Below are 11,351 nucleotides of genomic sequence, written 5' to 3'. Positions count from 1 at the left end.
AAGGAAGCCATGGAATGGGTCGAAGGAAGAAATTGGGCATTTGGGAACCGCCCAGTCTTTTTCAAAAGGTGGTCTCCTCTCTTCGACGCGTCCAAGGAGAAGGTTGAGGAATTCCCCGTCTGGGTAAGGGCACCTGGTCTTCCCCCGTTCCTTTGGGTGGATTCCGTTTTTTCTTCTATTGGGAATCTTCTGGGTACGTTCTTGGAAGCGGACAAGTCCTTTCTTCACACCCACGAAAGAGCAGTGGCCAGGATTTTAGTGCGTCTAAACCCAAATGAAGGGCTAGTGGATTCGATAAATTTGCAGTACAGGGATTATGTCTTTGAACAGTTGTTGGATTATGAACTTTTACCCTTCAGGTGTCACAGATGCCATGAGCATGGGCACCTGGCAAGGGATTGCCCCTTGGGGAGGCGCAGAAGGAGGACTCAGAAATCAGATGAACAGTGGGAGGGAAGCACGAGGAAAGATACGAATTCGGCGGAGAAGAAAATCTCAGAGGCCAAGCCTATGGAAGGGATACAAACTCAGGATGATGAAGCCCTACCCCAGGTTGGAGGGGATCCGGTCAAAGCATTCGAAGAATCGAGCGGCACTGAAAAGATCCCTGAAGGAAATGCTGATGCCGCTGCTAGTGAACCGCCCGGTATGCAGTCAGATCCATTAAACTCTGTTTGCTTTCCTGATTCTAATTTTGTCCACTCATCTATGGGGTCTCCTTTGATTACTAAATGCATAGATGATTGTGTAAACATTGAAAATTTAACTGCCGCTATCCCCTCCATCGATCTGAACTGTGAAGTTGTTTCCCTAGAAAACCCGGTCTCAGGTGGTCCCTCCCCTGCTCGCACCTATAACCTTAGATCCCTCAGCAAAAAGTCTGATTTCCTCCCCGATTCGGTTGAGCCGGTGGGTGGTTTGGGTCCTTCATCGTCTAGAAGTTCTAATAAAAAGGGCAGAGGTAGGAAGACAAACCTGTCCAAAGCTCAAGTCAAAGCCAAACTTGATGTGGCTGATGGCAAGCAAATGTTGATTCCTGGGGCGCTTAGAGCAGCAAAACCCCCTGAGGCTGTTATAAAATGATCTGCTTGTCATGGAATTGCAGGGGTTTAACCAGTAAACCCAAAAAACTGGCTTTGAAGGAATTAATCTCTCGATATAATCTGGATTTTGTCTTTCTCCAAGAAACTTTAGGCAGGGGTGAAGACATTGAATCAGTCCTCAGATCTTTTTTTCCAAGGTGGGCTTTCGTAGCCCTTGATGCAGAGGGTCACTCGGGTGGTCTTGCTATCGGTTGTAGGGATGGCAGATTGAAAATTTTGAACCATTGGGGTATGCCCAATGTGCTGGGTATGGAGGTTATTTCCCCTGACTTCGATTTCCCTTTTTTGATAGTAAATGTTTATGGGCCTTGTCAGGCAAGGGTTGCCTTCTGGAACGCTCTCCTGTCTAAAGAACTGCTAAAAGGGAAAAACCTGATATTAGGAGGAGATTTAAATTTTTCCTTAGGGAATGCGGAGGCTTGGGGACCCTCTGCCAGAGAAGACCCCCTAACAGATTACTTTGCTAATGCACTCCTATCCCATAAGCTGATAGATGTAAATATTATAAAAGCCAAACCTACTTGGAGGAATAGGAGAACAGGGGAGGAGAGAATAGCAAAAAGACTGGATCGCTTCCTAATCAGTGATTTGATGGCTTCCAATATTCCAATGTTCAGGCAATGGGTGGGTGAAGGGGGAAATTCGGATCACTTCCCCATTCTTTTAGAACTCTCCAAACCCCCCCCAAAACCTGCTGCTCCTTTCAAATTCAATGCTTCATGGCTGCAAGAAGATTCTTTTAATCAGCTTTTCAGGAATATTTGGAGACATCTGGGTAGAAACTTTTCGGGAAATAAAGGGGCTCTCTTTATGGATAATCTAAAAAAACTAAAGAAAGCAACTTTGGAATGAGCTTCAGAAAGAAGGAAGAAGCAAAATGAGGAATTGAACAAAATAGATGCAGAACTTCGAGCTCTAGAAGAACCTGAGGCAGATGCTTATGCTACCCAGGAGTCAAAAGAAAAGATTGTGGCCCTTGAGAAATCTAGAGCAAAGATTTTATTGGACAAAGAGGAAGAATGGAGACTTAAGAGCAGGGCAATCTGGCTGAGAGCAGGGGATGAGAACACAAAATTCTTCCACAACTATGCAAAAGGCCGGAAAAATGCAAATACAATTTGGAAGCTAAAGGACCCTGAGGGCAGAGAAGCCTCGTCTTTTGAGGACTTGTCAAATATGGGGAAGAATCATTTTCAATCTTTGTTCTCAGACCCAGGAGGGGTTTCTTTAGCTGAAATTATCAGAACAGCACAAGCTTTCCCTCGCTTTGTGGAGGGGGAGGAGGCTGAAGATCTTTTTAGAGAGGTGACAAAAGAGGAAGTAGAAAGTATAGTTAAATCTATGGCAAAAGACAAAAGTCCGGGTCCGGATGGCTGGACAATTGAACTCTTTACCCATTTTTTTGATCTGATTGGGGATGAACTAACGGAAGTGGTGGAGGAATCAAGGAGGAAAGGTGAGATATATACCCCTTTCAATGCTACTTTCATTGCTCTTATCCCTAAAAAAGAGGCCCCGGAAACTTTCGAGGATTTCAGGCCAATTTCACTGTGCAATTGCATCTATAAAATTATTGCAAAAACCATTGCGGTTCGACTGAAACCGATCCTTTCCAATTGCATCTCATCAGAACAATTTGGTTTTTTAGACGGTCGTCAAATTCACGAAGCTATAAGGGTGGCACAGGAAACCATACACAGTATCAGAAAATCAAACTTGAAAGGGGCTGTGTTAAAAATCGACCTGTCTAAAGCCTATGACAGAATTAGCTGGACTTATCTCAGGATGCTACTGACTCATCTGGGCTTCAAGGTGGAGTTCATAAGCTGGATCATGGGGTGTATTTCAAGTGCAAGCTTTGCAGTTCTAATAAACGGGGCTGCCTCCCAATTCTTCAGAGGTCAAAGGGGGCTGAGGCAAGGATGTCCTCTTTCTCCTTTGCTCTTCCTCCTTGCTGCAGAAGGACTCAGCAGATTGATATCCAATGCCAAAAGAACAGGTTTGATAAAAGGTTTGGAAGTTGCTGTAAATTTGTTCATTACTCACCTCCTATTTGTAGATGATATTTTATTATTTACAAATGGGAGCTTAAATGAAATCAAAGAACTTAAAAGTATTCTTGACCTGTTCTTGAAAGCTACAGGGCTACAAATAAACTCAAGAAAGTCCCAGCTAATATTGGAGGGTTTCAACAGACAGGAGGAACTCCTGATTTCATCTTACCTACCTTTCGAGTCTTGTAATATGGAAAGCCCATTCAAATATCTTGGTTTTTGGTTGAAACCACACTCGTATAAAAAGCAGGACTGGAACTGGCTGGTGGAAAAAATTGAACAAAAAATCTCCCATTGGAGCTTCAAGTGGCTATCTCGGGCAGGCAGGCTGACTCTTGTAAATTCTGTTCTTCAGGCCATGCCTGTGTTCTGGGCAGCCCTGACATGGATCCCAAAAGGCATCCTCCACAAGATTAAACAACTATGCAGCAGATTCCTTTGGTCAGGGTCAAAGGAGGATTCAGTTCTTCCTTGGGTGGCATGGGACAAAATCGCAAGGCCAAAAGACTGGGGTGGATGGGGCATAAAAAACCTCTATGATTTCAGCACTTCCCTGGCAGCAAAATCTGGATGGCGTATAATAAATTCTGAGAACTTATGGACCAGAGTAGTAAAACGCAAATATATTGATCCCATGCCTTTAGAAGATTGGATAAGGAATCCAAACAAAAAAGGCAGAAATTTTTCTGTGATTTGGAAAGCCACTACAGAGGCCTTTAAGGTTATAGAACAGGGTCTGGCTTGGCAGGTAGGAAACGGTGAAAATGTGAGGATTGGAAGAGACCCTTGGGTGGGATGTAACGAATCCTACGCTCTATCTCCTGACCTGATTGCTCATCTGGATTCGAAGGGGATATCTGGTCTAAATCAGATTGCAAATTTGGGTCAGTCAACCATTTGGGGCCAAGCATGGAAATCAGAAGAAGATTTAGGAATCGACCCCATGTGGAGGAATGAGTGGCGGAGTTTTCTTCAGGAGCTAAAGAGATCAAATGTTAGGATTCAGGACAGGCCGGACCAATTGGTGTGGGCACATGCTGAATCTGGAGCCTACTCCCCAAAGGCTGGGTACTCTTTCTTAATGAAGAGGAAAGGGTGGGATTTTCCAGAATGGTGGGTTAAACCCCTGCTAAAGCTAAAATGCCCAAAGAAAGCAAGATTATTCTCTTGGTGTGTGCTAAGAAAGAAAATTCCTACCTGGGATATTCTACAATCCAGATTCAAACAGGGCCCAGGAAGATGCCCCTTATGCTTTTCAGACTCAGAATCCATTCCTCATCTGTTCATTGCTTGTCCTTATGCAAGGAAAGTATGGGAGGAGATGCAAAAATTATTAGGGAAAAATGTTAGATGGGAAGGGGATTCTTTTCTTTCAGCATGGGAATATTGGTGGAACCACTACCCAGAGAGGAACTTGAGGAACCTCCCCCCCATTATTTGCTGGGGTATCTGGATAGCTAGAAATAGAAGCATCTTCAGAGAAAAACTCACTCCAGCGGAAGTGATCGCTATCCAAAGCTCTGCCATTCTGTCTAGTATTCCGGAACCTGAAGAATCTAGGAACACTGCTCCCAGAAAGGAAGAACGAATCAGGGAAGGGATTCCATGGGCCTACTTCGACGGGGCAGCTCAAAACAATAATACTGGTGTTGGGATCATCATCCATTTAAGCTCCTCTCACTCTCTAAAAGCCTCTGTGGGACTAGGTCCCGGAACAAATAACTTCGCTGAACTGTCTGCCCTCAAACTTCTTCTATGCTGGCTCATAAACAGAAATATCTTCACAGTACAGATCTTTGGGGATTCTTTGAATGTAATAAATTGGGTCAATGGAAAATATAGATGTCAAAATTATATGCTGAGGCCGCTCCTGGAAGAGATTCAAAACTTAAAACACCATTTTAATGTTTTCTCCATTGAACATATTTACAGGGACAGAAATGAAGATGCAGATAGGCTTTCTAAAGAAGGTTTGCAGCAAGCTGTGGATTCGTGGAGGATAATCGAACAGATGCATGCTCAGATCCGTGTGTCGGATCTCCCTCCATACACTTAAAATTTTTAAATATCAACTGGTTCAGTTTCTGTTTTGACAGTCTATCTATATCCGGATTCGGAATTCATGTAAATATTGCTGTTATATTTCCTGTTTTGGACTACATTTTTGGGATCAAACATATGAAAAACATGGTGATTTCCGTGGGTTGTTTTCCTCTGTATAGGAGACCCACGGTTATCTGATATGGACAAGCAAAATTTTTGACAAAGTTGTCCATGATAGGCAACGCTACAGCGCTGTTAGCAAGCGAGAAAAAGCTTTTCTTTTCTGACTGTTTTGGTGATACACAGAGGAGTCTGTCTCTCCCTCGGAAAAAAAAAAAAAAAAAAAAAAAAAAAAAAAAAAAAAAAAAAAAAAAAAAAAAAAAAAAAAAAACATGAAGACAGAATTGCTTGAAATTTGTAAATACCTCTATCAAAGAAGAATTAGAATTGAATGAATGAAGTATGAAGGTTTCTTGGCTAACAACCATTATTTTACACTAACAGATAGAGCAATAAATGTTGAAGAGCATATAGCATAAATATTCAAAAAAATTGTACGAAGACAATATCACATGCAAGTTTCAAAATTTGTGCAAGAAAATTCCTCAAATCTAGATTTATGTCCACTTAAAGAATTAGTGAGCAAAATTATTTTCAATATTGTAATTACCCATATATGCATTCATGTGACAAGACTTTACCACCCAAGTTGCAACTTACTTGAAATACCATTTGATTTCTCAATACATCCTTATGTTTTCATGTGTCCTTCTAGTACATCCTTGTTAAATAAGAGTTCTTAAAAAGATAGTATAAGATTATGCTTTCACATGTTTTTCCAATACATCCTTATTAGAAAAGAGATTTTGAAAATAAAAACCAAATATGAAAGTTGTGTAAATTATGCAAGTAACTAAGTGAATTTGGTTTTATAATAACATGAAAAAGGTTGTTGATACAATGTAAAGCCATACAGTGTTGCAATAAATAAGTAAACAAGATGTTGAAAAGTGTATTGTGTGTGATTTTCATAAACTATGCAGGAAGATGATATCACATGCAATTTTCAAAAGTTATTGTGCAAGTTAGTACTTAAGTCTAGAAGAAAACATTAAATGCTTATGCAAAATAAAAAATAAAAATAAACCAAAACTACAAAAAACAAAATATTAAAAATGTAAATGTGAGTAGTATCAAAGTGAGAGTTGCAATGCCAAGTTGGAGAGGAAAACATTTTCTTTCTAATAAAAGAAAGCTTCAAAATAAGCACAAAAGAAAGCTTCATAAAATAACATTGATCTTAATTAGTGAAGGCAGAGAAATTGGAATGTGCATGATGCATGACATACATAACATGTAAATAGTTGCTTAGTTTAATTGGCACACAACTAGAAGCCTTGTGTTTCTCCCAGATATGGAGATGTTTCCTCCTAAATATGAACCAATACTTCAAATTGTTGTGAACCTATCAACAATTGTCTTTTCTAAAACATGTGCTACAACATGCTTTTAGTGATACAAAGTCAAAAAACCTATAATTAAGATAGGATTAGGGAAGTGTGAGCTCTTGAAGATGGAAAATCTTGTGAAGTATAAGAAGCTAAGAAATTGGGAAAAGTGTGAGAAGGCATCTGACATATTCGCTTTAATTATTCAATGTCATGGCATTATAGTATACTTCTAATAGCTTTCATTATAATATACATTTTATTCAAAAAAAGTATTCTCAAAATAAGACTGCCTAAGTTCAATGCACCTATAAATCATGAATGATCAACTTAGAAGGCCACAACATCCATTGATTGACTAGCTGAAGAAACCCCATGACACAATTGGCTCTCCCAAGCTAGCCCCATTTTTGGTCTTAAGGTAAAAAGGGTTTCATTTAGCATACAATGAACTAATCATTAAAAGCATGCTTACTTAGGAGTATCTATATTGTGAGTAGTCCTTGAAAAAATGCAAAACTAAGATGATTTCATTTATAGGCATTGCAAGTTGGAACACTTACATTGCTTCAGATTTATCTCCCATGTCATTTTTCTTCCTTACAAACTAACCACAAGATATTTATATGTAGGTTGTGTATGTAATAGGCATCAACAATTTATAGTACAAAACTAGCACTTCAAATGGAATGATAATACACAAAGACACGAGTGAATAGTTATAAACTTTACATAAACATAAATCCTTGAGAAGAGAGACCCGAAATCTCAATGATACATAGTTGAACATTGTAATAATTTATTCAAATGTTGACACTCTTAGGGTTCAAGAACATGAGATTTTCTCTACATGGAGTTGAGATGTTTGTCCATTAGAGAAGTGTGGGATAAACTATCTATTAGAGAGGATAGATTGGTCTTAGGTTGTCGTAGTAGGCCTAGCCTGGCCTTGCCCAGACTATGGATTCAAATTAGACTGTAGATAGATTATGGGAACAAGAAACTCCAATGGACTATATTCTTCTTTGGGGCGAAAATTAGACTATGAAATGGACCATAATAAAGGAGAAATATCCAATCAAGCTATCTCTATGGGGCCAACATCATACAAAAAGAATTAAAAAATAAATAATAAAAAAGACAACAAGGATTGGAGCCACGTGATCAACCCCTTGTCTCCTTCAGGCAAGTCAAGGCTAGGATAAAGAGGAGGTAGGTGTTCTCCAAATGGTTGCTCTAAAATTGTCCCCTTCAAATAACAACCATTAGGGTTTGTTCTCTACTTCGATGCTTCTCCACTTCAAGGTGATCTTTTTTCCTCATGAGTGAAAATGACATTAATAGTTACTTGGATTTGTGGGGATAGGAAGAAAAATTTCATAGGAAGGATTTAATAGATTGGAAAGCATATGATTGAGAAGTGTTGAGATTCAAATTCATAGGTTGGAAATTCAGGTTCATAAGTTAGTAATTCAAGGTCGGTATTGTTGGGAAGCATAGGGAATTCCAAAAAGGTTATTGAGTAATTCAGGAAGCATTAGATACTAAATATAGGAAAAACATTTAGACCGCTAGTGTAGTATCTCGTAGGTTGAAATGATGATGATGAAAATCATAAGGGAAAAAAGGTTAAAAGACACTAGTCACCAAGAGGATTCAAATAATATTCGCTTGCTTCATTTCATAGAGTTCATATTATCAAGTACTTAGTAACAGAGACATCGATGTGGGTAGGTGTTGACCAAAGATTTATTGTGTCTACAAATTGTCATTCTTAAGGTGAATCTAAAGTGTAATAATAATAGCAAGAATGAAAATAATAAATAATATACAACTTACATTTTCATGAATTGTATATTACGTAGCTCCACCGACATTGTGTCTAAGATAAACTAAGCTTTCGATCACCCTTGAGCCTGCTCCTGGGAGGAGTGTAAAGAAGATAGAAGATGACCAAAAAGATAGGTGTTGACATCCACATGATGAAGAAAATTCATCTAAACTTAGTCATACAAACTCACATAATCAAGGAAGTACAAAAAATGTAACCACAAACTAATGTTGAGACATCCATAACATTAATCCACCTAAGAAACCTCACTGGCAATGCAATACAAAAAGCTTATAAACTTATACAAATCAACCCTATTACAAATAATATGAGACTAAAAGGAAAGAGATTTTGTTAATTAGTTAGAAAAAATAATAAAAACTTACATAATTGATTCATTCACATAAAATGTTTTCTATATATTTTAAAGAAAACTTAGGATAAAAGATAAAAAGTGCCATTAATATGCATGCACGTGCCCAAAGGTTTTCCAAAGCTAATTCAAAGTCCCCACACCAAAGGTAAGATTTAATAAGAATACACACTACACTTTGTTCTCTTAAGTATATCTTTGTACATAATGTTATTATACACCATATACTTATGGGTAGCTTTGAGGTGTGTTGGCTATATTAATCCATAATAATGAAGTCATTATTAAAAGTAAAACCATGATGTGGTAAAGTTGAGTAAAAAAAATATAGGATTTAGTTTAATTTAAGTTTATGAGTGAATAAAATTGATTGTCGAGATGGGAGAAAGAAGAAATAGAGAGAAAATAAGCATTTAAGGTGACTTAAAGAAATGGGGAAGCAGTAAATCGAGACTTGGTTCAAAATGGAATTGAAAAAAAAAATGAGAGATACAAAAATATAGAGATTATTTTTGGCCAAAGCCTTGCGAGGAAACACAAGAAAAGTAACTTTTCTTAACATTTGAGATTGAGAAGAAGTAAGAAATGCATCATAATGAATCTATATTCTTAGGAGATTGTGTGCTTTGCACTATCAACCAGCTTAGATCCATCTTAACTCCGAATCTGTCAAGCGTCGAGAGGGATCAAATCTCTCAAGGTGCAAACCTCCTTTTTGAGTGCAAAACTTGAGGAAAGGTTTGCAACTTGAGGGATTTGATCCCTCTTGACACTTGATACATCTAGGGTTAAGATGGATCTAAGTTGGTTTTAGTCATGCACGGTCACATAAAATATGTGGAACATCTATTTCTCCTGATAACTTTAAACATGTTAATTATGTCTAAGATTAATCTTGTCATTTTAATTTTAAATTTGCCTAATTACCTCAGTTTTTTAAGATGATAAAGACTGTCAATAATTTGAATGATGAATATTGATGAAATAAAAAATTTGGATACAAAGTGACAATGTTGAATGATAGAAAATGTGAATAATAAGAATGTATTCAATTACAAATAGTCTTCATTGTGATCAATCTCATATTGTTTTCTTTTGTTGTTCTTATTATTGCAACTATTAGTTTTGTTATATTTTCATATTGATCATATGAAAAGGGAGGTTGAAATCGTAGACCATTCAAATATTTAACTCACAGTATTGTAGTAAATGTCATACCTTGTCTCTTTTGCTCTCCAATAGTAATAGTAGCTTTCTCCAAAGTCAATCATTGTGACTTATGGAGTGTTAAACCCCGAGTAAGTTTCAATAGTAGTTGTTTTCTATTGCCTCATTTAAATGCAAAGTGACTAACAATGTCGAATGGTGGAAAATGAGAATAATAAGAATGTAGTCAATTACAAATAGTTTACAGTTTCAAGAAGCAAACATTTCAATTAAATGAACATTTTATTTGAGATGAAAATTCAAGTATTTTATTTATGGTTGAATTACTGTAACATAGAATCAATGCATGTCATCAATCATTTTTTTGTGCTTACACTGAAATTAATGCACAATGTTAATCTAATTACCTTGAAATTAATGTACACCATACATCTAGTTACATCAAATCAGAAATAAACATCTTCACTTAAATCAATGCATCAACACAAGCAATCAAGTAGGATGAGAAATCAACATCTACATTGAAACCAATACATCTAATGCTACCAATCAAATAGGAATAGAAATCAACATATGCATTGAAATCAATGCATCTAATGCAAGCAATCAAATAGGATTATTAAAATCAATGCATCCATTGCTAGCAATCAAATAGAATTATGAATCAACATCTACATTAAAATTAATGCATCTAATGCAAGCAATCAAATAGGATTAGAAATCAACATCTATATTGAAATCAATGCATCTAATGCAAATAATAAAATATAACTAGAAATCAATATCTGCATAGAAATCAATGCATCTAGTGCAAGAAATCAAAATCTACACTGAAATCAATGCATCTAGTTCAAGCAATCTTCTTCCCTTTCTCTCCCCCCTCCACACACACATATATATATAATCTCCCTCCATCTCTCCTTCTTTGTCTCTCTATATGAACCCCCCCCCCCCCCCAAACACACACGCTTTCTCTCTTCATATATATCTATCTCTCCCTCCCTCCCTCTCTCCTTCTCTCTCTCAATTCCTCCCTCTCTTCCTTTCTCTCCCACCTCCCTCTGTCTCTCCCCCTCACCTCTCTCTCTCTCTCTCTCTTTCTCTCTCCTCCAACTTTGTTACTGTCTCCCCCCCTTTCTCATTCTCTTTATTTCTGCCTCCCCCTTCTCTCCATTTCTCTTTCTTTGTCTTTCTATCTCACCCCCAAACATACACACTCTCTCTCCATCTCTCCCTTGTCACTCCCTCTATCTCTCTCCACCTCTTTCTCTTTGTCTTTCTTCTTGCCTCCCCATATTTTCCTCCAACTCCATCTCTCTCTCCCTCCCTTTC

At 37.7% G+C, this 11,351-nt stretch overlaps 1 protein-coding gene across 1 annotated transcript; it reads left to right on the top strand.

Moving 5' to 3' along the window:
- The first annotated feature begins 1,079 nt into the window (after positions 1–1,079).
- On the top strand, positions 1,080–5,285 carry LOC149222720 (uncharacterized). The gene is made up of 4 exons (XM_089387660.1): positions 1,080–1,878; positions 1,963–3,128; positions 3,513–5,127; positions 5,254–5,285. The coding sequence occupies exons 1-4, from the start codon at positions 1,080–1,082 to the stop codon at positions 5,283–5,285; spliced, it is 3,612 nt and encodes a 1,203-aa protein (XP_089243786.1).
- Positions 5,286–11,351: the final 6,066 nt, after the last annotated feature.

Source organism: Pinus tabuliformis, chromosome Q (assembly GCF_031772625.1).
Source record: "Pinus tabuliformis cultivar Carrire ecotype Pingquan chromosome Q, CPIR1, whole genome shotgun sequence".
In the NCBI taxonomy this organism is placed as follows: Eukaryota; Viridiplantae; Streptophyta; class Pinopsida; order Pinales; family Pinaceae; genus Pinus; species Pinus tabuliformis.
The sequence above is the reverse complement of the archived record's forward strand: the minus strand, read 5'-3'. Positions and strand labels throughout refer to the sequence as shown.

Excerpts from the sequence above, each read along its gene's own strand:
- LOC149222720 (XM_089387660.1), top strand. The coding sequence starts at position 1,080 with ATGATCTGCTTGTCATGGAATTGCAGGGGTTTAACCAGTAAACCCAAA. Across the intron at positions 3,129-3,512 it reads TAAAAGGTTTGGAAGTTGCT|GCCATGCCTGTGTTCTGGGC; the intron begins GTAAATTTGTTC and ends TCTGTTCTTCAG. Across the intron at positions 5,128-5,253 it reads AGATAGGCTTTCTAAAGAAG|TCTATCTATATCCGGATTCG; the intron begins GTTTGCAGCAAG and ends CTGTTTTGACAG.